The following is a 26,291-nucleotide window of genomic DNA, read 5'->3' as shown; positions in this document are numbered from 1 at the left end:
GTATATTTTAATTGAGCTAAATTATCTTAAATTATCTACAGTCGGCAAATTGTGTCACAAGATGGTCGTTTACCATTGAAGAACTTGATGATGTCAGTGAAGTCCATGTTGTTCTCTAGGATGATGTCCCTGTATATCTCCACCAGGGCCAAGGCAATGAAGAGCACAAAGTGACTGGAGGAGGCGTATTTTGCCGCCCAGATGGTCTCCCAAACAGCAAACACATCATCGTACACCAGCTCTGAGGGAAAAACAAAATCACAAACCAGGGGTTAAAAGTCACAGATGTCCATTACGGGACTGGGGTGGATATGACTGGATGAGTCAGCAGGAAGTGGGGAACCAAACAGGAAGTGGGGGAACAAACCCCACTCGACATACCTCGCTTGAAGTCCAGAAGGAACCAGCGGTAGCAGAAGTAGAAGTGGGTGTAGTCTCCGTTCTGGTGCATGAGCTCAAATAGTTCAGAGTCAAGGATCTACAGTGGAGGGGGGAGAGGGAGGTGAGGGGGGAGAAGAGAGGGGGGAGAGGGAGGTGAGGGGGGAGAAGAGGGGGGAGAGGGAGGTGAGTGGGGAGGTTAGGGGGGAGAGGGAGGTTAGGGGGGTTTGGGAGGTGAGGGGGGAGAGGGAGGTGAGGGGGGAGAGGCAGAGGGAAAAGGTAGCAGTTTGATTACGTCATGTGGTTTGATGTTTATATAGTTGTTTTGAATATTTGGGGTTTCATCATTGTGTATCATACTGATTCTAAATATCTTGCATTGATCGACTTTCATGTGCTGTTTTGCTGTGGTGTATTTCCTGCTCTGGTGTGGTTGTGTTCTGCCTGCCCAGGGACAACATGTAAATCATCTGCTCACTAACTATGGTGCAATTACAATTACAATTGTGCCCTGTCCCTGCAAAATGAAACCCTCTCCCAGCTAGTGTCACCTGGATGAGGGAGCGCATGTTGGCGAAGTGGGTGTCCATGGCTCCTCCATGGGGGAAGTTCTGATTCATCCTCTTCATGAGCTCAGAGAAACAGCTGAAGGCCATGGCCTCTGACACAGAGAGAGAGAGAGAGAGAGAGAGAGAGAGAGAGAGAGAGAGAGGGAGAGAGAGAGGGAGAGAGAGAGGGAGAGAGAGAGGGAGGGAGGGAGGGAGGGAGGGAGGAAGGGAGAGAGAGAGAGAGGGAGAGGGAGAGGGAGAGAGAGAGAGAGAGGGAGGGAGAGAGAGAGAGAGAGAGAGAGGGAGGGAGGGAGGGTTAGGGAGGGAGGGAGGGAGGGAGAAGGAGAGGGAAGAGAGAAATAGATAGACAGAGACATTAAAAGAGAATGAAAAGGAGAGAAGGACAAAAGAGAGAGACGGAGAGATCGAGTCATGAGAAAAGAAAATGGTGCTGGAAGACCTTGCAGAACAGTCACACGATTCCCAGTTTAGCCTTACCGTCATCCAGGATGACGAGCAGAGGAGCCAGCAGGTCACACATGCCCTGCACGTATCCGATCTCCAGGTGCTGCCACACGTAGCTGAGAACACAAATAACAGCCCTCACAGAAAACGGAAATCGGAAAACACACACTCCTTCCAGACAGGCCATAGCTTTTAAGTTTGGAAACGAGTATTGAGTTCCACAGCTTAGGCGCAGCGCGAGAGAAGGCCTGACCACCCGTGGCTTTTCAATCTCCTAAAAGGCTGACACAGAGAGATAGACCCCCCGGGGCGAGGAAGGGCCGGCGCTCGGCGTGGCTCTACCTGCACATGATGTTCCGTAGCTTCTCTAGGTTGGCAGGAGTGAAGTAGCAGTAGTTCCTGTCGCAGCGCTGGACGTCCTTCTCGATGCGATGCAGGTTTAGCGTGTACAGGTCCAGAAGCTCTTGCTGCGAGAGGACGATATATTTGTTTTAAATGAAACAAATAAAGAGAAACTCAGATTTAAAAAACGCTTCCGTTCCTACGGCAACAACAACGATGGATTGGATAGTTGACAGAGTTAAAGAGCTTTACAGTAAAAATGTATAAACGTGTGCTCACAGAGTAGGTGGTCCCGATGGAAGGCACCGGAGAAGTGGCATCGTACTTCAGGTCGCTCCCCACGGCCAGCGAGCCGAGCTGGGGGAAGAGGCTCTCTGGCTCCACGGCCAGGATGGAGTCGGGGCCCTCCGGGCTGGCCTTCCGCCTCTGCTCCTCCTCCTGCCTCAGGTCCAGGTGGGGGACAGAGAAGCCCCCCTCTGCTCCGGAGATCTCCCCCTTCTCCTTCCTGTTCCCGGAGGCCATGGGGGCTTTGGCTGTGGGGATGTCCTCCATCTCTATCGCTGACGGAGACTCGTCAGATTCTGTGGCAGAGGGCACCTTGTCGCTCTGAGCGACACCTGAGCACTCCAAAGCTCTTGGCACCCTGGTTTCTGCTGAGGCAGTGAGGTTCTTCTCGGTTTCTAGGGACTTGGACTGCATTGTTGCTTTCTCTGTTTTTGTTTCCTCTCCTGGCTTATGGGATTTCTCAGTCGTATCCACTTTCACAGCTTCCTGTTCCTGGTTCATAGATACCTCTTCCTGAGTCACAACTTCTTGTTCCTGAGTCACAGCTTGCCCTCCCTGGGTCACAACTTTCACTTCCTGAGTTAGAGCTTCCTCTTCCTGAGTCAAAACATCCTCTTCCTGGGCCACAACTTCCTCCTCCTGAGTAACACATTTCTCTTCCTGAGTTACAGCTTTCTTTTCCTGGGTCACAACCTTCTCTTCCTGGGTCACAACCTTCTCTTCCTGGGTCACAACTACCTCTTCCTGGGTCACAACTTCCTCTTCCTGGGACCCAACCTTCTCTTCATGGGTCACAACTTCCTCTTCCTGGGTCACAACCTTCTCTTCCTGTGTCACAACCTTCTCTTCCTGGGTCACAACCTTCTCTTCCTGGGTCACAATTTCCTCTTCCTGGGTCACAACCTTCTCTTCCTGGGTCACAATCTTCTCTTCCTGGATCACAACTTCCTCTTCCTGTGTCACAACTTCCTCTTCCTGGGTCACAACCTTCTCTTCCTTGGTCACAACCTTCTCTTCCTTGGTCACAACTTCCTCTTCCTGGGTCACAACCTTCTCTTCCTGGGCCACAACCTTCTCTTCCTGGGTCACAACTTCCTCTTCCTGGGTCACAACCTTCTCTTCCTGGGCCACAACCTTCTCTTCCTGGGTCACAACCTTCTCTTCCTTGGTCACAACCTTCTCTTCCTGGGTCACAACTTCCTCTTCCTGGGTCACAACCTTCTCTTCCTTGGTCACAACCTTCTCTTCCTTGGTCACAACTTTCTCTTCCTGGGTCACAACCTTCTCTTCCTGGGCCACAACCTTCTCTTCCTGGGTCACAACTTCCTCTTCCTGGGTCACAACCTTCTCTTCCTGGGCCACAACCTTCTCTTCCTGGGTCACAACTTCCTCTTCCTGGGTCACAACCTTCTCATTTTGGGTCTCAGCCATGATAGCTTCTCCCACCTCTTCAGATTTGGCTGCTTCTTCCTCCAGGATTTCTGTCTCGGTAGTCTCCATAGCAACCTTAACTGTCAGCGGTTCATCACTCCTCGCTTCCTCACTTCCTGTTTCTGGAGTTTGATCATCTGTTGCTCCTGCTATCAAACTCTTGTCCCCTTCTGGCACCACAAACTCTGTCTTATTCTCTTTACCTGACTTTATTAATGATGTCATTTCCTCTTTCGCTTCCCCTGACTCTACCGATGTCACATCCTCTTTTGGTTCACTCGATTCTATAGCTGATGTCACTTCCTCCTTTGGTACAGCAGGTACGTTATCCTCCTTGGGAGCTTGGGACTCTACGGACGACTCGCTCCGCTCCGATCCCGCCGCTCTCGTCCCCGAGTCAGACAGCCCGTCAGTCTCTCCATCCTGAGGTAAAGTCCGGTCTGTGTGAGGCGTTTGACTTTCTGAAGCGTCCACCAGTTTTGGCTCGTCTGTTTTTGAATCCACAGCTGTGTCCTCGGTCACGCTCTTCTCACCATCTTCTTCACAGGCCGTCGCCAGGACTGCCTCTGCAGGACGGACTGTGTCGCAAGTCTTGTCTTCGTCGATCGACACTACGTCTGAGTCTGCCGCCTTCCCCGCTGCTACCTCCGTCTCTCTGTCTGTTTCCAGATCCGGCACTGTTGTGATGTCGCTCTCTGTGTCTTTGCTGGCTTCGGAGGCCCCCTCCCCCACTACATCCTCCTCCTTATCCAGCGTGGAGCTGGTCTCGGGGCCTCTCTCCACCACCAGCACGCTCGTAGCTTCAGGATTGGGCTTCTCCCCTTCAGCCCCCGTGTGGGCTTTCCCTGGGCTCTTGGCCTGTGCTGCCGGGGGCAGGGGAGGCACGGCGGTGATGGTGGTTCTGGGCGTGGCGTCGGGCGCAGCGCTGTCCTCCGTGCTCAGAGACCCTTCCGAGAGGCCAGAGGTCACAGAGAAGTTCCGGGAGGATGGGTGGCCGGAGTCGGGGGAGGTGGCCCCGTTCTGGAGCGCTCCGTTGGGGATCTTGGGCGGCGGCTTGGCCTCCTCGCTACGGGGCTCTGTCTCGATCTGGTCCACCTCCTCCACGGACTCAAACACCTGAAAGAACAAGCCAGAGGGAAGCAGGCTACTCCAGGGGAGGGGGGGGAAGGACGTGAAGGACTAGAGGGAGAGAAGAGTGTTGGGGGGAGGAATGTTGGATTGAAATGCTGAGATTGTCACTTAGAAGTTCACCCCCCAAAAATCACATACAATTCTACAGCTGTTAGATTACTGTACACGTGTAAATGAACCATATAAAATGTAATCTTATACAATAATTCAAACAGGTAAGACACCTGGATAGTGAAAGGCAGAAATATGATGAGTGACAGTATGTGTTTGCTGACGCTTATCTGGGATTTGAACCTGCGACCTCTGGATCTACACTCTAACCACTAAGCTGCACCCAGCCCATGTGCTACCTGCGTGCTGCTACTGGAGTCACTCTGCAGGCGAGCCACGCTCTGGCGGTCCGAGCCACAGCTCTGAGACGACTGGCAGCAGAGGCGGTTCGGGGACAAAGGCACAAAAACAGAGAAATCAAGCCTCAAAAAAGATTCTCTATCCAGACACACATTGGGAGAAGACACAGCATCACTGTTGAGTTTGTTCCGTTTAGTTGTTTTCACCTCGTTACATTTAGTCATTTAGCAGACGCTCTTATCCAGAGCGACTTACAGTAAGTACAGGGACATTCCCCCCGAGGCAAGTAAGGTGAAGTGTCTTGCCCAAGGACACAACGTAATTTTTGGCACGATCGGACCGATCGAACCGGCAACCTTCTGAGTAATATCCCGATTCCCTAACCGCTCAGCCATCTGACTCCCACCTCGTTGCTAACGGTGGAGTCCCGGTGCACCATGCCGGCGATGGGGCTGTCCACGCTGGCGAGGGACGAGCACTTAGCGATGGCCACGGCGTGCTGTTCCTTCTCCCTCTGCCGCACGATGGCCTCGCAGCCCAGCCACTCGCTCATGGTCTGCTCGTAGCACGCGCGCACCTGCTCGTCCACCTGCGTCGGCACGGCAACGAGGGGAGTGGTTTAAAAGGGTCAGGTGACATTGTCCTCTGATATGGGGGATATGTGGAGTGTTAGCTATTAATCGAAAAGGGGAAAGATAGGTCAACAGTACATAACAGACTATAGTGCGTGACCTCTGACCTCCTTCCTGTCGGCCGGGGAGCTGGTGAACTGGTAGTGTCCCAGGAGGAAGGGCCACACCTCCCTGCGCAGCGAGGGCTCCACCCCCCCGTAATACACCAGACGTAGCAGCTCCCGTTCCTCATAAGCCTGGGGGGCAGTGAGGGGGCAGGGAGGGGGCAGGGAGGGGGCAGGGAGGGGGCAGGGAGGGGTCAGGCCACGACACACACACAAACACACTCACAGTCCTAGCACATCCAACGCAACGTACTATACAGGGGAGGATTTGACCCTGTGAGCTTGTGGTCTGCAGTCAAGTCCTCTAACCACCGAGCTGTCCCTTCCCCGTCAGATCACCACAAGATGTCAGCAGAGGTTCGTCTACACATCGTCTACTAGCCCACAGACTCACAGCACGAGACTCCCAGCCCCCAGACTCCCAGCACCGAGACTCCCAGCCCTCAGACTCCCAGCACCCAGACTCCCAGCCCACTAACTCACAGCACCGAGACTCCCAGCCCCCAGACTCCCAGCCTTCAGATTCACAGCACCCAGACTCCCAGCCCTCAGACTCCCAGCACCCAGACTCCCAGCCCACTGACTCACAGCACCGAGACTCCCAGCCCTCAGACTCACACCCCTCAGACTCCCAGCCCTCAGACTCCCAGCCCTCAGACTCCCAGCCCTCAGACTCCCATCCCAGCCTGCACCCAGACTTAAGCTGGCTGAATGTTCTAATACAGACCAGTGGAAGACGATTAAAATAAGAGTGCTTGTTGGTTGAATGAATAAATGAATCCAGCCAATAGAAATGTCTGTTTTTGTCAGACTGGCAGGGTGTTAGTCATGGCTGTGTGACTACGAGTGTGAGAGAAGTGATTAGTAGTGGATGAATATGAATGAGTGTGTATGTGTGTGTGTGTCCTGTGTGTATGTTGTGTGTGCTTGTGTGTGTGTGTGTAGCATATTATCAGGGGAATGGAGTGGCGCAGTAGAGGTGTTATCTAGATTCCGAGACTGTAGTGATGCTTATATCACCCTCTCCTTCTCTCTCCATCTCCCTCCCTCCCTCCCTCCCTCCCTCTCTCCCTCCCTCCCTCCCTCCCTCCCTCCCTCCCTCCCTCCCTCCCTCCCTCCCTCCCTCCCTCCCTCCCTCCCTCCCTCCCTCCCTCCCTCCCTCCCTCCCTCTCTCCCTCTCTCCCTCTCTCTCTCTCTCTCTCTCCCTCTCTCTCTCTCTCTCTCAGCTTACGTTGCAGTCCTGGAGGAAGCGCTCCCACACCTCTGTGGTCAGCCCTCCCACCGCGCTGCAGGGCAGGTCGGAGGTCACGATGGAGTGATTGACCAAGGCAGATAGGTGGGTTCTCACGGTGGACAGGTGACGGCAGTAGGCCAGCCCTTAGGAACACAAACACACGCCACATCACAGGGAGAAGCACACCGACACACTCAGCCAAATCAACAGGTCTGGACACGGAAGCTGTTCGTGAGCCGTGACTCGTCAGCCGTGGTATGGAGGAAGGTGGGCTCACGTACATCCGTAGAAAGCCCGGGAGATGATCTGGTACTTCATGTTGTCGCACAGCGCCTTCAGGGGGGCCCTGCAGGGGAGTACAGCTGCTGGGTCAGCCTCGCACACCTCATACCTCACCAGACTGGCAGCTATTGAAACTGTGTGTGTGTGGGTGACCTCTCGTGGTTGCAGCCGTTGGGTGGGCCTCCGTCAGAGCCGCTGCCCTGGGAGCAGGAAGAGCAGGATGGCTTCCTGGCTGTGGGAGTCCACATGGAAGAGCCTTGGTCCAGCAGGTCAGAGAGAGGCACTGCACACACACACACGCAGACACACACACATGCAGGCACACACACACGCAGACACACCCACCCACAAGAACGGATGTACACGCACACACACACACACAGACTTCAATTAAAACCCTTTTTTTAAGGCGTGCTAAAACTCAGACCGCACAGACCCAAGCTGTCAGTCAAGCAGAATTACACATTCCATCGGATGATTTGAGTCTTTTGATGATGCGACAGCGGAATCATCCAGATCGATCATGATCTGTTAGAGGATTGGAGGAAGGCTTAGCTGTCGTCTGAGGGGACATGAAACACATGGGCATCTTCACCCATCCTCCTCTCGTAATCTTTCACGGATGAACAACTGTCTGGATGGAAATGGAGACTGAATTTTACTTTTATACTTTGAAATATAATTTGTTCTGTGGCATTTCTTTCCTCACTGCTGTCATTCACGACATGCCTACAGATACATGTTTTCTAGCTGGGATCAGACAGTATTCATTCAGACAGTTGTCCACCTGTTGTTTGGTCGGGAGTCAGACCAGGGGTGACGAGAGGATTTGAAGAAGGGATTTTCATCCACAAGCCTGGTCAGGGGCAGGGAGGAGGGAGACAGGCGAGGCAAGGAGGGAGGGAGGAGCGAGTAAGAACGGAGAGCGAGAGGCAGGAAACAAAAGCCAGGACGAGCTGGCAGAGGAGCGGAGGATTGTAACAGTATTACGGGTGTTCCCGGGCAGGGGGGGGTCTCCGGAGCAGCTTTGCGAGCGCTTGGGGACCACCAGGGTCTGTGCTTTGGTGGGGGGGGGTCCCCGGGGGCGGAGGGAGAAGGAGCGGGCCAGGAGAGGAGACACCGTGGAGCGGGGGGGAGAGGGGGTTATGGTCACTGTAACGGATAACAACGAGGGACATGTTCACTAACTAGAAAAACCAACATTCTGGAGAAACCTTCTGGACTCACCAGAGAGAGGCTGAGGACTGATGGGCAGTGTGACCTGGAGGGGCGTGGTCACTTACCGAACTCTGATTGGCTGTTGGGGAACAGGATGCGGAAGACGTAATCTGTGGCCTCATCCTCCTCCTTATCCGAGACGGAATCAGCCGATCCCTGAGGACACCTGTTACGCAACTTAGGGAAAACTTTCCCCTGCCAAGACATGAAGGAGATGAATGAATGAATAAAAAACCTGACCAATGACAGCCAACAAGTGTATTTATTTCTTTTTTTTATGACACAAGAACTATTCCAATGAATGATTGAATTTTTTTTTGAAAAAGAAGCCACTCTTTGCCAAGCCCTTCCTGTGTGCTGAAATACCCTTAATAGGCTGTGACAAAAATGCTAGGAGTGGGCGGCTTTCATTATTTATTCAGTTAAACCGACACGATTCTCTATTCACAGCTTTATCAACACACTCATTCATTTTGTGTGACACTGTGTGGTGGCAGAGCGATCAAATTAAACAGACAGCAAGTGCAGGAATGATCTGTCCTGCACGTTAAATGCGTGTTCAAAAGGGGTAATTTCACACCAGGAGAGTTAATTTCACTCGTCAAGTGTTCAAGCCCACCCTCAAGAGATGTGTTCAATTAACACTTTGAATTTTGCTGTGGGGGGCAACCAATCAACCGACAAAAGGTTGTTTTGGCCAGAAGATAATTTTCCCCCCATTCCCGCGGACGGCTGTATTGATTGGCTGTGTGTAGATTTACACCCAGGTTATTGACTTCTGTGGACCCCCCCCCCCCTCCTCTCCCCCCCCTCCTCCCCCCCCCCCTCCTCTCCCCCCCCCCTCCTCTCCCCCCCCCCCTCCTCCTCCCTCCCCCCCTCCCCCCCCCCCTCTCCCCCCCCCCCCTCCTCCTCTCCCCCCTCCTCCTCTCCCCCCCCCCTCCTCCTCTCCCCCCCTCCTCCCCTCCCCCCCCCCTCCTCCCCCCCCCCTCCTCCCCTCCCCCCCCCCCCCTCCTCCCCCCCCCCTCCTCCCCCCCCCTCCTCCTCTCCCCCCCCTCCCCCCCCCCCCTCTCCCCCCCCCCTCCTCCTCTCCCCCCCCCTCCTCTCCCCCCCCCCCCCTCCTCCCCCCCCCTCCTCCCCCCCCCTCCTCCTCTCCCCCCCCCCTCCTCCTCTCCCCCCCTCCTCCCCTCCCCCCCCCTCCTCTCCCCCCCCCCCCCCTCCTCCCCCCCCCCCTCCCCCCCCCCCCCCCAGGCTGACCTTTCCCCTCTGCGACCACAGCGGGGGGTCCAGCTGTCCGTGTGGCAGCAGGCCGTTCTCCAGGCAGGAGAGGAACTGCAGCAGGTGTCCTCCCCGGGGGAAGTGCAGGGGGGGTCTCTGGATGCCGTCCTGGCTTACCAGCACCACCGTCCCTCCACTGTCCACTGCAGGCTCCACACACACACACCGTTACAACACAGGCCCCACACACACACCGTTACAACACAGGCCACACACACACACCGTTACAACACAGGCCCCACACACACACCGTTACAACACAGGCCACACACACACACCGTTACAACACAGGCCCCACACACACACCGTTACAACACAGGCCACACACCAACACACACACAGTCACACACCTCACCAACACACACACACCGTTACAACACAGGCCACACACACAGTCACACACCTCACCAACACACACACACACACCGTTACAACACAGGCCACACACCAACACACACACAGTCACACACCTCACCAACACACACACACACACCGTTACAACACAGGCCACACACACACCGTTACAACACAGGCCACACACACAGTCACACACCTCACCAACACACACACACACACCGTTACAACACAGGCCACACACACAGTCACACACCTCACCAACACACACACACACACCGTTACAACACAGGCCACACACACAGTCACACACCTCACCAACACACACACACACACCGTTACAACACAGGCCACACACACACAGTCACACACCTCACCAACACACACACACCGTTACAACACAGGCCACACACACAGTCACACACCTCACCAACACACACACACACACCGTTATAACACAGGCCACACACACACAGTCACACACCTCACCAACACACACACACACACCGTTACAACACAGGCCACACACACAGTCACACACCTCACCAACACACACACACACACCGTTATAACACAGGCCACACACACACAGTCACACACCTCACCAACACACACACACACACCGTTACAACACAGGCCACACACCAACACACACACAGTCACACACCTCACCAACATGCCCTCAGCCAGGATACATTATTAACAGGAATATTCATTCCCTTCCCCCTAAATCATTACAAACTCATATATTATTAGCAGGGATGTTTAGACCCAACATACACATGAGAAGACAACCATTGATTAGCTTTGGTTCCAGAGCGGTGGATGAGGTTCTGGGAGGTGTGTGGAGGATGAGGGATGAAGTTCTGGGAGGTGTCTGGTTGATGAGGTTCTGGGAGGTGTGTGGGGGATGAGGTTTTGGGAGGTGTGTGGGGGATGAGGACGTACCCTGCTGATGACAGTGCAAGTAGACAATCTCCTCCAGGCGGATGGTCATGGCGTAGTCCCAGTAAACACTGGAAATGTCAAATTCAAATCAAACTTTATTTGTACAGTCCTTTTTACAAGCAGTGTCATAGAGAGCTTTACATGAACCCGTAGAACTGCACCCAAACCAACCTAATCCCTCAAGGAAGACCAGGACAAGTTAGCATGAAACCTGATTGAGAAACAATTGAAGAAACCTTGGGAGGAGCAATTCAGACCAAAGGCTGAGTCATGCATTAAGAATAGAATATTGTGCAGACGAATGTTGAAACACAGACACATTCAAACAAGAAAAACAAGGAATCAGATAAGACACAGTCACAGAGGCGTCAGTCAACTGAGAGGAATCTCAACGTTCTCCTTACCACATACAACACACCAGGCTATCAGATTGGGTTGTTTCTGCTACACAAGTAGGTAGGGGATGACTTTAATGGATCACTTTATTTCCCGTGCAGGATGGAGTCCAATAACCAGACTCACAGCAAAGCTTTAGTACCTTAATGTGTAACTTTTTTGTCAAGATGACGGATGCTTAACATTCTCCCAATCAAGATGTCGTCTACTGCCTGAGGCTTCTAGAAATAGAACAGTTATCATGTTGTGTGTGACGTTCATCCCAGGATACACAGCCCTCCGCTGAATTATTCAGTTTGACTGAAGCCCTGCTCTCACTGCATACAGCCCCGGGGAGACTAGTGCCAACAACTAGTGCTCCTCTACTGTGCTGCATAGTGGATCTGAGCCACAGTGGAGGAAGACCACACCTCTTCCTCCTCCTCTTCATCACCAGGCCAGCTGACAGTCTTGCCGGGGCCCGGGACCAGAATCTTAGGTGGGCCCCCTTGCGCCCAGATCTCTCTCCTTTTCCCTTGCTCTTCCTCTCCTCTACTCCAGTTCTGCCCCCCCCCTACCCTGTCCCCCCCTGTCCCCCCCCTACCCTGTCCCCCCCTGTCCCCCCCCTACCCTGTCCCCGGGACAACAGACCTTTGTCCCCCCCTATCGGCGGGCCTGACCATCATCCTCATTCTCTTCATCCTCCTCCTCCTCTCTGAGATCCACACCTGTGCTCGTAGTCCAGGTCTCCCACAGAGCCGTTCATCAGCTGATTGGGTGTCCACTTCAAGGTCATGACCTCTGCGGTCTGATGGAGAGAGAGGTATCCTGGAATGGCCTCCATGTCGTCCCTCTGAAACAGAGACCAAGATGCCCCAACATACATTTAGTCATTTAGCAGACGCTCTTATCCAGAGCGACTTACAGTAAGTACAGGGACATTCCCCCCGAGGCAAGTAGGGTGAAGTGCCTTGCCCAAGGACACAACGTCATTTGGCTCGGCCGGGAATCGAACTGGCAACCTTCGGATTACTAGCCCGATTCCCTAACCGCTCAGCCACCTGACTCCCTCCAACCTCCACAACATGAACAAGCAGCACTGCGCCACACCGCGTGACGCAAAAGTCCACGCAATAACACAGTGAGCTAAAGGCACGACGCAGTTATTTCAGTGTGTAAGTTGTGTAAGTGCTGGCGTTGACATCACAGGAGCAGTTACCGGCTGTACGAGGACGTTGTTCTTGCCGAACAGCAGCGTGGCGCGGTTGTTCTGGTGGAGGGACTCCACGTAGTCTCTGGCTGAGGGTGAGGGCGACGGGCGCTCGTCCATGCTGCTGCTTGAGTGTCTCTTCTGGATCTGCACACACAGACTGTTAGCTAGCCTCTGTCACCAAACGAGTCACTGTTAGCTAGCCTCTGTCACCAAACGAGTCGGCATGCTAGCTTTCATTCTAGCATGCTAGCTTTCATTCTAGCATGCTAGCTTTCATTCTAGCATAGCTTTCATTCTAGCATGCTAGCTTTCATTCTAGCATGCTAGCTTTCATACTAGCATAGCTTTCATTCTAGCATGCTAACTTTCATTCTAGCATGCTAGCTTTCATTCTAGCATGCTAGCGTTCATACTAGCATGCTAGCCCTGGCGCTTTGTCTGGTTTGTTTCTAATAACAAGGCCCATCGCATTCCCCCTAGACCTTGACAGCGATACGATACTTGTGTAAACACCTGTCTCCTGCCATGTGGATGAGCTACACGATGACATCTGCTGCAGTGGCTCCTCACTCGACAGCGTAAACGGAGCTGTTCTGTAAGAGAACCGTCGGTTGTTCTCTCCCCAAGGACAGCTAGCTTCCTAACAAACAGGCCACCGCAAACACTCCCGCCACACACACACACACACTGGACCAGAGACACGCCACACACACACACCGGGCCAGACACACACTGGACCAGAGACGCGCCACACACACACACACCGGGCCAGACACACACCGGGCCAGAGACACACACACACACACACCGGGCCAGACACACACCGGGCCAGAGACACACACACACACCGGGCCAGAGACACACACACACACCGGGCCAGACACACACACCGGGCCAGACACACACACCGGGCCAGACACACACACACACACACACCGGGCCAGAGACAACCCAAACCACTGACCCTATCTCAATGACCCAGAGAAAAGAAACGGTATCTGACTGACCTTTGAGGAACACATGAAAGGTTATCTTGCAGTCGGTTTGGAAATCAAAAAGCCACATTTAGCTACATTTTGTCGCTATTTTTTGGTCTGAACTATTGTAGTTTTGTAGGTAGTGTTTTGAATTTCAGTACTTTGAATTTCTTGCCATGTCACAATAATTGTACTGTCCAGACAGATGAGTCAATCAGTGCACATGACTATAAATCTCTTTTTAAATATATTTTTTGGAGAGTCAGAGGGAAGACATGAAGCAAAGCGTCCAGCCCTGATTCGACCTCAGACTTACATTTAGTCACTTAGCAGACGCTCTTATCCAGAGCGACTTACAGTAAGTACAGGGACATTCCCCCGAGGCAAGTAGGGTGAAGTGCCTTGCCCAAGGACACAACGTCAGTTGGCATGACCGGGAATCGAACTGGCAACCTTCGGATTACTAGCCCGACTCCCTCACCGCTCAGCCATCTGACTCGCATCTGACTTGCACTTCACGGTACACCCATATCCAGGGAGCTGACCGGTGAGCAGTGACTCACACACAGCGCGGGTCTCTTGGTGGGAGAGTCCTGTCTGCAGTGGCCGCTGTGAATGCGATGACGCTGTACCAGTTCGTCGGCTGAGGGGTCCGTCCAGAAGTGGTCGGCCGTCTTCATCTTGGTGTACTCCAGAGCACACGGACCCACTGCTCGGGGAGACAAGGGGGAGAGGAGGAGACTCTCAGATGAGCCACGGAGATGACATTCACCTCAAAGGCCTTTCTGTAGTCATCCTTGATACGATTGACCTACTTCTAAGCCAACTTTAACCTTTGACTAAGAGTAGTCGAGGCCTCACTTAGTCCAGGGGGTGAATGTTGTATGTAAACACAGGTTGAGCTATGTGTTCTGAACGGTTTCTGGTGTGAACAGTCCCTCCGAGGGTTGAATCTGAACAATGTGAAAAGGCTTGTTTCTGGCGTTCCTTGTTTTAACCGACTATCATCCATTTACAGAACACATTTACATTTAGTCATTTATCAGACGCTCTTATCCAGAGCGACTTACAGTAAGTACAGGGACATTCCCCCGAGGCAAGTAGGTTGAAGTGCTGTGCCCAAGGACGGGAATCGAACTGGCAACCTTCGGATTACTAGCCCGATTCCCTCACCGCTCAGCCACCTGACTCCCTGACAGTAAACCAAGTAGGAACAAACACAAACATTACCTAACAAAGACGCCAGGATGTGGCCATCAACAGGGTCCATTAGAACAGCCTCCTTTTCGTAGAACTTACTGGAACATAACAAGAAGAAAAAGAGGGTTTCATTCAGCGTCTTTATGACCGGGGAACAGAGAGCGGAGTAGGTTCAGCTCTGCGCGGTCTCTCACCTGCTGTTCTCCACCAGGTACAGCACGATCTTGTCCAGAACCTTCTCGAAGAGGGCCGTGCGGATCCACAGGTGTTTGACGAGCTGGGGGCTGAGGAGAGGGAACTTGGGAAGCCGGCGCAAACTGTCCTGGCTGGGCAGGGTCTGGCTTCGTCTGGAACACACACACACGGACACACACACACACACACGGACACACACACACACACACACACACAGGGACACACACACACACAGGGACACACACACACGGACACACACACACACGTACGTACACACACACGTACACACACACACGTACACACACGGACACACACACACAAGGCCACACGCACGTATACATAATTCCCTCTGTAAACCATGACAAAAAAATACAACAGCAGCTGAGCTGAATGTTCCCATTGAAATCAAAACGATGGAACATCATAGAGCACTGCTATGACACCAGCAGACAGAGAGAGAGGGAGAGAGAGAGAGAGAGAGGGAGAGAGAGAGACATAGAGCGAGAGAGAGAGACAGAGAGAGAGAGAGAGAGAGAGAGAGAGAGAGAGATGGATGGATGAAAGCAGGGAGGGTAACTGGACAGGAGACAGAAAGATGAGACTGGGGGGGATTATAAGGACTGTTGACAGAAAGAGATGATGGGGGAGAAGGGGGGAATGGACAGGACAGAAAGAGAGAGAGGGAGACAGACAGACAGAGAGAGAGAGAGAGGGAGAGAGACAGAGAGAGAGGGAGAGAGAGAGACAGAGAGCGAGAGCGAGAGCGAGAGCGAGAGCGAGAGCGAGAGAGAGAGAGAGAGAGAGAGAGAGAGAGAGAGAGAGAGAGAGAGAGAGAGAGAGAGAGAGAGAAAAAAAGGAACCAGTGTGATGATCAACACTTGGTGGATATAATAGTGCAGCTGTTTGCTATGAGAGAGTGTGGTGCCGGTTTTAATGTGTGGGGCTTTGATGTGTGCTGTGATCTGATGCTGTGAGTGTGTGTGTGTGAGTGTGTGTGAGTGAGTGTGTGTGTATATGTGTCTGATTGTGTGTGTATATGTGTGTGAGTGTGTGTGTCTCACTTGTTCTCTACGAGGTGCTCCAGCTCCTGAGCCTTCTTGCAGAGCTCCTCTGCGGGGGTGAAGCTCTTCCCCACCTTGGTGAAGAGAGCAGCGATCTTGTTGCTGCGCAGGAACCCTGCGGCTCGCCTCTTCAGCCCGTGTAGCACACACGCCTCCACAGCAGCTGGGAGAACACACACACACACGCACGCACACACACACACACATGCACACATGCACGCACGCAAGCCAACACACAGAAACAAAAACACAATACAAATATCTCAATATATACATCTTATACTGTGTCATTGTTTGTATAAATCGTGTGGTAACATTCAGGCTAAAGGGTGAGAGGCTGTTGAGAAGATTGTCTGAATTAAGCCAATTATTTTGATCACTTTACCCTTAAACTTAATTAGCCTGTCTTTGCATAAGCCGAGAGATCATCTGGTAAATAGAGATGTTATCACCCACACATGCAAGCGGGCACAGCCACACACACTCTGTCACACATACATACACAACACACACACTCGGTTACGTACGCCCGAACACACACAAACATACACACACAGTCACACACACACACAGAGGTGATGTCAAATCAAACGTGATTCACGTGAGAGAGACACAGACTGAGACACGGTCATCAGCCAGGCCTGCGTGGCAAAGCTGGAGCAGTGTTGACATTTGAGCTCTCTCTCCGTCTGTCTCTCTCCGTCTCTCTCTCTCCGTCTCTCTCTCTCAGGACTAATCCTGTTGCTCTGATCACATGGGGTCGGGGGGTGGGGGTGGGCACGGTTGCCATGGAAACCCACGCTGATGGAGCACTCCAGCTCTGAGAGGAGAGCCGACAGGGGATATGATTCATCCTCTCTCTCTGTCTCTCTGTTCTCCCTCTCTCTTCTCCACCTCTCTGTTCTCCCTCTCTCTTCTCCACCTCTCTGTTCTCCCTCTCTCTTCTCCACCTCTCTGTTCTCCCTCTCTCTTCTCCACCTCTCTGTTCTCCCTCTCTCTTCTCCACCTCTCTGTTCTCCCTCTCTCTTCTCCACCTCTCTGTTCTCCCTCTCTCTTCTCCACCTCTCTGTTCTCCCTCTCTCTTCTCCACCTCTCTCTTCTCCCTCTCTCTTCTCCACCTCTCTCTTCTCCACCTCTCTGTTCTCCCTCTCTCTTCTCCACCTCTCTCTTCTCCACCTCTCTGTTCTCTCTCTCTCTTCTCCACCTCTCTGTTCTCTCTCTCTCTCTCTCTCTCTTCTCCACCTCTCTGTTCTCTCTCTCTCTCTCTTCTCCACCTCTCTGTTCTCCCTCTCTCTTCTCCACCTCTCTGTTCTCTCTGCTCTCCCTGTCCTCTTTATCTCAGTGCTCTCAGTCGTTCTCTCTCTCTCTCTCTCTCTTTCTTTCTCCGTTTTCTCTCTCCCTGTCTGTATACCTCTCTTCTCGCTCTCTGTCTTTCTCTCTGTATCTCTCTGTCGCTTCGCTTCCTCATCCTGCCTCTTCATCTGTGTGTCCATCCTGGCCTCTCATCGACTCGTCTCCCTCAGAGTTCCTTTCTGTTTCCCCCTATCTCCGTCATCCTTCGGCGAGATCTCTGTCGCTCTCTCTAATGGAGTAACTGTCCTGGCAACTTCACAACCATAACACGATGTCGTAGATCCTTTGCTTCCTTAAGGTTGCCTTTTGTCTTTATGTATGCAGACTCACTTGTGTTGGAAACCTTGTGGAGGTGAAATCTCTGTTCTGTCACTGACAGTATCTCCCCAACACGTTTCCTGTCTGCTAATCTGTCTTCCTGTCTGTTAATCTGTCTTCCTGCTCTCCTAATCTCTGGGTCCCTCATCAACCAGAGAGGAAGTCTTGAGACATGGATAACGCCTGTCTCAACAAGATGTTTCCGTTCCTCTCCCTCCTCCTCTCCCTCCTCCTCTTCCTCCTCCTCTCCCTCCTCCTCTTCCTCCCGTCTAGCCAACGACAACAAAGCCCTCAAATATCAAAAGGGCAACAAATGGCGTCGAAACATCGACATGTTCAGAGGGGCGAGACGACACAACACCAGCGCATCGACGCATTCAGACATGTTCACCACAAACCAGCAGAGCCGATGGCTCTCTGCCCTGACATGTTCACCACAAACCAGCAGAGCCGATGGCTCTCTGCCCTGACATGTTCACCACAAACCAGCAGAGCCGGTGGCTCTCTGCCCTGACATGCTCACCACAAACCAGCAGAGCCGATGGCTCTCTGCCCTGACATGTTCACCACAAACCAGCAGAGCCGGTGGCTCTCTGCCCTGACATGTTCACCACAAACCAGCAGAGCCGATGGCTCTCTGCCCTGACATGTTCACCACAAACCAGCAGAGCCGATGGCTCTCTGCCCTGACATGTTCACCACAAACCAGCAGAGCCGATGGCTCTCTGCCCTGACATGTTCACCACAAACCAGCAGAGCCGATGGCTCTCTGCCCTGACATGTTCACCACAAACCAGCAGAGCCGGTGGCTCTCTGCCCTGACATGTTCACCACAAACCAGCAGAGCCGGTGGCTCTCTGCCCTGACATGTTCACCACAAACCAGCAGAGCCGGTGGCTCTCTGCCCTGACATGTTCACCACAAACCAGCAGAGCCGGTGGCTCTCTGCCCTGACATGTTCACCACAAACCAGCAGAGCCGGTGGCTCTCTGCCACGAAGGAAATGAGAGCTCGGCCGTGTTCTCTCTCTAAACAACCTCTCTTATTAAAAAAGAGAGGTTGTTGACCCTAATCAGGTCCTCTCCGTGGGCTCTGAGCGCTGGGCAACGTTTTGCTGCTGACCTGGACGAGGCCAGAGTTTAACTCACAGGAGGTCGAACCACACCGACCAGGCCGACCAAGCTGAACATAGAGGCCCTCTGGTTCTGTAATGCTGTAGAATTACAGTACTTTCTGCACATGCTATTCGTACGTTGCTTTGGATAAAAGCATGAATGAATTCAATGAGTGAAGTGTAATACTACGGTGAGAGTGTTTAGCTGGTCTGAGGAGGAGAGGCAGAGATTTCCTTTGACATTTGACTGTGGCAGTTTGTAAGTGTGACCATGATGAAGAAGGCTAATTACTACCAGGTGATCTGAGCCTTTTCCCTCTCCCCTCTCCTCCCCTCCCTTCTCTTTTCCTCCCCTCTCCTCCCTTTTCCCTTTCCCCTCTCCTCCCCTCCCCTCCCCTCAGCTGAAAGGGAGGTCCTCTCCTCTCCTCCTCCCCTCCTCCCCTCCCCTCCCCTCTCCTCCCCTCTCCTCCCCTCCCCTCCCCTCCCCTCTCTCCCCTCCCCTCAGCTGAAAGGAAGGTCCTCTCCTCCTTCATGGCTGGTATTGTAAGCTGCGGTCCTTCAGATACCTGCATTGACAAAAGACAGTGAATGCTGTTGATAACCCTAGAGATGTCCTCACAACTGAGGCAGCTCAAGAGGCTGGTCAGTCATTGAGAAGCTTGGACACTGTCACATTTATCTGACAGTCAATAAGGCAAGCCTTTCTTTTAGTGTGTGCGTGTGTGTGTCGAGGGACATGTGACTCCTAGGTATTGACGCTCTGCTCAACCTTGAGATCAAGCCTTGGCTGGTGGCTCCTAAAAAACGAATGTTCCACATTCTAAACATCCCTTTCTCCTACAGTGGACAAGATCAACCTGTGTGCAAATGTTGAAATTTCCACTCTCAGCAGCAGAACGTTATCACGCTACGGAGAGAGCAGACAGCCTCCATGACTAACACACCAAGCACCCCCATGTCTGTGTCTCTGTGGTAACCTAGCTACTGTACGCGTGTGTGTGTGTGAGCGTGTGTGTGTGTGTGTGTGTGTTTGTGAAATGTAGCTTTCACAGCCATTATCACCAGATCTGTTCCCTTACCAACCGGAGGGCTTCCATTGGTACACGGTGATAATATCCGGAAGGCAGGATTAGCAACATTAAACTACGGCTATTGCAATTTCCTTTTTTAAATATGTTTTTTTGTGATTATTCAATATCAAGTTAATAAGGAAAATTCACAAGTGTAAAGACTAACATAAACATATGTCAAGTAAGATGTATTCTGTGTTACGGATGACGTCCCATCAACATCCAGGCTAAAGATGGAGTCACCGCGGATTATGATGAATGTTCCAGAACATTAGGACCACTGGTAGGTTTCATGTACTCACTGAGGTGAGCTATCAGAGCAGAGCCCAGACACTGTGTGCAGAATACTGATGTTATCGTTAAGGTGATCTCTAAGGAGACCCAAGACGTGATACTCACCACAGAAGGAGACAATGTGGCTGCTGTCTTCGTGAACGAACTTCCTGGTGACAGCCTCCTCCATGATCTGCTTCACCTGCAACACCACACAGAGAGGCACACTCAGACCTTCACATGACCACAACGACAACCAGGGACGTGGGGAGGGAGAGAGGGGGAGGGGGAGAGGCCCTAACCTTCTACAACAGTTATTTATCATAATGTATTGATGTGTATCAGTGAAACATAGATCAGAGATAAACATCATCTCAGATCATCATCGATCGTTAAAAACTCCTGCAGGGGGAGACATGAAGCTGGCACCAAAACACCAGCCAATGTGTGACTTCAGACGACCAGGAGAAACCCCTCTTAAGCACACACCAGCAAGTAAACAAGAGGGAGCTGATCATCCAGGAAGCAGCTGAGCAGGACTCCTTCTAGTGATCAGGGCTTATCGACTGACACACACACACCCCTCCCCCGCCCACGTCCGATGGGCTCTCTGTGCCTCAGAGCTGCAGGCAGGAGGTGACTCCCTGCCGGGGGTCTGTGCAGATACAGGTCTGCTATCTGCATCTGGAAAATCGACCACCGTACAGAGAGACAGACAGATGTCATTTCCTGCTGTAATGAGCTGGGTCCTCAGAGAGATATTCCCCTTCCCACAGAGAGGTTTTGTCGAACACACACACACACACACCCCTATGTGAGTACACACACACGCACATGTGCACCCCTATGCGAGTGGACACACGCACAAACGAACACAAACAGACACACGCATGACTGAATGCAAACACACACACACCTGCAAACAGCAGAGCGAGACTGGGATAGAAACCGTGGCAACCGGTAGTATCCAGAGTCCCTCTACATAGCTGGGCCTCATCATTTCAAATGACTTGATTGTGTAATTGGTTGGATTCTACAGTCTCGAACACATCCACCAAATGTGATTATGGCTACATAGAGCAGGGAATGCCATTACCTTTCGTGCAATCAATCCACATACATCCTCCCTTTGAACCTTGGCTGAGTTTGAAAAATAATACATAGAACAGATGCAGGAACTACGATCGCTGAAGTCATCATCTTTCATCCCTTGGTCTCTCCCTGTGCTCCAGTAGCCTGGCTGTGCCATACGGTCCTGTTCTGACATCACCACATCTCCAGCTCTCTCCAACCCACCTGTCTCACCCCAGGCCTGGGACGGGGTGAGACCCTGACCCACCTGTCTCACCCCCGTCCCAGGCCTGGGGTGAGACCCTGACCCACCTGTCTCACCCCAGGCCTGGGACAGGGGTGAGACCCTGACCCACCTGTCTCACCCTAGGCCTGGGACAGGGGTGAGACCCTGACCCACCTGTCTCACCCCAGGCCTGGGACGGGGTGAGACCCTGACCCACCTGTCTCACCCTAGGCCTGGGACAGGGGTGAGACCCTGACCCACCTGTCTCACCCTAGGCCTGGGACAGGGGTGAGACCCTGACCCACCTGTCTCACCCTAGGCCTGGGACGGGGGTGAGACAGCCTGCACGCACACTAATGATTTGAACAACTTCGAAAATATTGACGGTGGTGTCATCAGGCAATAATCGGGGAAAACAACTAAGAAACAAGTTCCCAATGTTGTTTGGAGGATCTTTCATCAGATGATTTGATTGGTGGAAGAAAACTGCAGGAGAAAAGAAAACAGGTCTTCACAAGACAACCACAACAACAGATGACCACGTCGCTCCTCTCATGAACTCACTGGGTGATGACACTCTCCGGAGCCAAGGATGACTCACAGAGAGATCTGGAACAATGCTTAAGAGGTCGACTAATATGCCAGTTCTCTTTAAAACAAAGGAAGTGTCTTTGAAGTCTTGGACGTTAAACATCAGACCACCTAAATAGCTTGATAGTTTAATAAAAGGAACAATAATTACAAGATGACTTCAAATTCGATATAATGTAAGCTATTCTATATTAAATGTTTTGATATTTTGCATAAAAAGCTAAGACTTAAATACTCTTAATGTTCCCCTCTTGAGGTATTACTTTAAGAGTTAGTCAATAGTACTGTTAATGTTGTTGTTGTCCAGAAGCTGTTAGCATCGACAGTCTTGATAACGTCAGATGCACTGTTAACATAAGCAAGAAGAATGACTCATCCTGCATGAGAAATATGTACCTCCCTGTCTGATCACACACACACACACAATCACACACAGACAAACACACACACAGACAGACATATACATACACAAACACACAGAGCTAACACACGCCTAAACGCACACACTGATAAACCGGGAGAGGAGGAGGAAACAAAACTAGGCAACGCACGAAGAAACCCTTCGAAGGTGGTTCAAGTTATCACTGAGATACGGTTACATAGCCCACAGATTGATCCATTGATTGGTGGGCTGAGTGGATGCAGTTCGCAGAGCTCTCTGTTTGTTAGTGGTGTACTCTGCATCTGTGGAAGACCTCGACAAACCATCCTGGAATCTAACTGGTACAATGTCTCCCTAGACAACCTGCAGGTTTCTATGGAGACAGCACGTGTTATTCTGTGTCACCTGGACAGTGACAGAACGCATCAACAAGGTCTGTTCATCAAGGAGGACGGCAGAATCTACGCACAGAAGTACGCATCGCTGGCTCATTCATTAAAAACGTACAAAACGGTGCACTCGCAGACAGCTTAGACAGTTTAGGATTCTGTCTTGGTTCCGACTGTCTAAAATAAAGACAGGTGATGATAATGCACTAAATGATTCAGTATTCTTTGGAAGACGTTTCCACAGACTTTTGGCCATGTACAGCATATTAATATACCTCCGTGGAGCTCATGATCTTCCCTGTTAGAACAATGTTATTAAGATACACACTCACGTATGTCATCTCTGGTCACACGAATAACACACGAATAAGTGAAAATTCATGCATTCAGCATTCTGTCATTTATGACTAGTGTAGGTGGCGTAATTTGGTAGAAATATGGTTGTTGTCTGCAGAGCGTGTGTGTGTGTGTGTTTAGAGACAGAAATCAGTAGAAGTAACAGATGGACAGAGGCTCTGATTACTCTTCAGTGCTTGGGTAGCAAATGACGCCTCAAAGGACAAGTGATTGGACTCAAACAGATCAAAATCTATCCATCTACAAAAGCTGCATGAACTACACAAAATGAGTGCAATATCAACCTTAGCGGTCAGCTTATTACTGGACACAGTAATCGAAAGAGTCGTTCATCAAGGGCCTTAGAAGCCTGAAGGTTATTATCAAGTTGTTGTGAATGTCCAACTTGACAGTAGGATTAAACAAACGCCTCCTATAAAAAAAAGGTCAAATATACAAAGATGTGAATGCAGAGAGCCGCTAGTCATCATCTTTATCACCATCAGTGACAACAGAGTCTGTCTCTAGCGCCCACAGCATACTTCTCCTCTCCTGCACTCTGTACATACACTACCTCTGGGCGACCTAGGTTTGGAGAGAAATGTTTGACTACTATTACTGTAAGACGAAGATATTGAAGAGGTTTCCTTCGGGCTAGTTTTGACCTTCTGTCTGTATTCCGGCAAGCGGTCGTGTCGACAGGAAGTCAAAAAAAAAGAGGGAAGAATGGAGGGAGGGAAATGTGAGGTGAGCTGTTGGCCTTGGTGCTCTGCACCTTTATGGGAGTGTGTCTCTCTCTACCTGAGTAAACACAGGTGTGTATTTGTGTTTGTGTGTGTGTATGTGTGTGTGTGTGTGTGTGGAGGTCTGGGTAAGGGAGGGGCAGTCAGAAGGAGGGGCAGAGCCAGACAAACAAAGACAGAGAAAGAGAGAGACAGGAGAAGAATGAAAGAGAGAGAAAGAGAAGAAAAAGAAGAAGAAAATAGAGATAACAAAAGAGAGAAATGACTGAGGGTATAGACAGCGAGAGGCTTGGTGGTGGTTTATATTTTTCACAGCTGTACCATCGTGTTCTTGGTAGTATGTGTTACGTGTCTGTCCCTGATCCCAGAGAGCATATGCTCAGGTTCTGAGTCAGAGGGCCCTGGGTGGGCAGCAGAGATGTGGCACAAGGCCAGCTGGACTGGACTGATCGGACCTAGCACTGCCAAGACCCATCAAACAGTATAATTCATGCTTAATCTTGAGTGTAAACATTAATATATTATGCACAAAAAAAAAAGAATTCCCACTGCTTTGATTACCAATCCTCTTGACTTTAGAGTGGTGTTGTTTGTTGTTAACAGTGATGTTCGTGTCAGAAGTGCAAGTCAGGAGTAGATGAATCAAGTTGACAGAAACCGACTGACAGCCCCTGTCAGACAACACTCGGGCCACTGCATCACATACATTTACATTTAGCAGACGCTCTTATCCAGAGCGACTTACAGTAAGTACAGGGACATTCCCCCGTAGCAAGTAGGGTGAAGTGCCTTACCCAAGGACACAATGTCAATTGACATGGCCGGGAATCGAACTGGCAACCTTCAGATTACTAGCCCGACTCCCTCACCGCTCAGCCATCTGACTCCCTCCCACATACCATATCAATGCTATTATATGTACCACATGTTTCAGTAAAAAAAGTGTAGGCATTTGGTATCACGGGGGCAGACATCTGTACTGTAGGATTAATAAACATGGTATCATTTTCATATCAGGTTACATTGAAACTCCAACCAGACCGTTATTTAAGCATTGTCTTCCATATAAGACACCATCTCGACACCTCCCCCGCAAAGTAACGACTTGCCTTCAGAAAGATGCTGTTCAGTTGCCATCATCATGATCATTTTACTTCAGTTTCGCTCCCTTGTGGCTTCCATCCTTTAAAGCACAGACAATGGAGGTTCTCTCTGTCTCTGTGTGTCGTGTGTGCCTTGTGTGAGTGTGTGTGTGTGTGTATGTGTGTGGTTTAAGAGGAGAGTCTCAGGAAACAGAGTGCCTTGGTTGTCACTATGCGCCCCACAGCAGTTTAAATATCTCTCCTCAGCTCCATTAACACAGGACACGAGGGCTTTCAAAGCACAGCCATGACAGGTTAGCTCCCAGAGAAGATCTGGGTCTGTATGATAAGGATCCTCTATTCACTTACTAAAAGTTCAAAAGTCAACAAACGGACCTACAAAACCAGCTCTCGTTTTTAGGACGTTTTCAGGAGTTTTCCGTATTGGAGTTTTTCCAATACGTCTTTGTGCGACATCAGGTCCGTCTGCTATTATTCAATAAAAAGTCTTTTTTTTATGAAGATGTTTTTTATTTTATTTTTATATATAGACCGAATAAAACATCTTTACAAAACGTAAGGTTTTAGGAAAGAAAAGCTGCTTTGAGGGCAAGACTAAGCAGGCCACGTTAGGCAAAAGTTTGTACCCACATAGGCTAACGTTACATAGATTGAGTTAAACATGCATTATAGCGGGTGATGGGAAAAGCGAAACATCACTTGAATTAAATGTTCCTCTTGACAATTAGCCTACTACAGAATTATCGCAGCCACAGTAAATGAATCATCTATTCACTATTATTTGTGGGAGAGCGGAAAGCCATTTTGTCCTGGTCAGAGGTTTAGTCAAGGAATAACCAAACTGTTTGTTTTTCCGATTCGATTATTGTTCAGTTGAAAACACCCACCTCTTTCTTGACGGTGCGCAGCAATCTCTGACGCGTCTCGACTTCTAAAACATGACGAAAATAGAGATAAGTCTTTATTAGACAAATGTTGGTGAAAAGGGTATACACAGGGGCAAGTGTGATTGAATTAGTAGTATCTTGTATCTTGCTCTCTCTTACCTGCCATTGCTGTTGCCATGGAATCGGTCGCCAGTGTGCGGCACCTCGCGACTGTTCACACTAGCTGAATGTTGCTATATGGAGGCGCGAGGAACCCAGCTCTTCTATGCACGCCTCTTAAAGCCATAGCGAGCTCGGAGCGACTGTGCCGAAAAAATCTACATGCGGGCTACTTTATCACACAAGGTTGTACGAGGTCAGGTACACACAGTCATGCAATAACATCAAGCAATTTAATTTCCATTTCTATTCACAGAATCTACGCACGCCTACTATT

At 51.1% G+C, this 26,291-nt stretch overlaps 1 protein-coding gene across 1 annotated transcript in view; it reads right to left on the bottom strand.

The window, feature by feature from the left end:
- sgsm1a (small G protein signaling modulator 1a) overlaps positions 1–26,065 on the bottom strand; it is a 28,198-nt gene extending 2,133 nt beyond the window's left edge. Inside the window, exons 1-25 of the mRNA XM_067227977.1 lie at positions 26,015–26,065; positions 25,856–25,899; positions 20,254–20,329; positions 16,000–16,162; positions 14,938–15,090; positions 14,774–14,841; positions 14,107–14,252; positions 12,573–12,710; positions 12,082–12,206; positions 10,979–11,046; positions 9,656–9,819; positions 8,467–8,596; positions 8,174–8,335; positions 7,337–7,466; positions 7,183–7,247; positions 6,899–7,044; positions 5,671–5,799; positions 5,338–5,520; positions 4,931–5,002; positions 2,013–4,565; positions 1,734–1,858; positions 1,425–1,507; positions 930–1,039; positions 382–478; positions 74–241 (exon numbers count right to left, since the gene is read on the bottom strand). Of these exons, the coding sequence (XP_067084078.1) occupies positions 74–241; positions 382–478; positions 930–1,039; positions 1,425–1,507; positions 1,734–1,858; positions 2,013–4,565; positions 4,931–5,002; positions 5,338–5,520; positions 5,671–5,799; positions 6,899–7,044; positions 7,183–7,247; positions 7,337–7,466; positions 8,174–8,335; positions 8,467–8,596; positions 9,656–9,819; positions 10,979–11,046; positions 12,082–12,206; positions 12,573–12,710; positions 14,107–14,252; positions 14,774–14,841; positions 14,938–15,090; positions 16,000–16,162; positions 20,254–20,329; positions 25,856–25,899; positions 26,015–26,033 (5,317 nt within the window). The 5' untranslated portion in view covers positions 26,034–26,065. The remainder of the gene's footprint in view (positions 1–73; positions 242–381; positions 479–929; positions 1,040–1,424; positions 1,508–1,733; positions 1,859–2,012; positions 4,566–4,930; positions 5,003–5,337; positions 5,521–5,670; positions 5,800–6,898; positions 7,045–7,182; positions 7,248–7,336; positions 7,467–8,173; positions 8,336–8,466; positions 8,597–9,655; positions 9,820–10,978; positions 11,047–12,081; positions 12,207–12,572; positions 12,711–14,106; positions 14,253–14,773; positions 14,842–14,937; positions 15,091–15,999; positions 16,163–20,253; positions 20,330–25,855; positions 25,900–26,014) is intronic.
- Between the last annotated feature and the right edge of the window lie 226 nt (positions 26,066–26,291).

Source organism: Osmerus mordax, chromosome 24 (genome assembly GCF_038355195.1).
Source record: "Osmerus mordax isolate fOsmMor3 chromosome 24, fOsmMor3.pri, whole genome shotgun sequence".
NCBI classification, from domain to species: domain Eukaryota; kingdom Metazoa; phylum Chordata; class Actinopteri; order Osmeriformes; family Osmeridae; genus Osmerus; species Osmerus mordax.
Note: the sequence above shows the minus strand (reverse complement) of the source record. Positions and strands in the feature narration are given on the sequence as shown.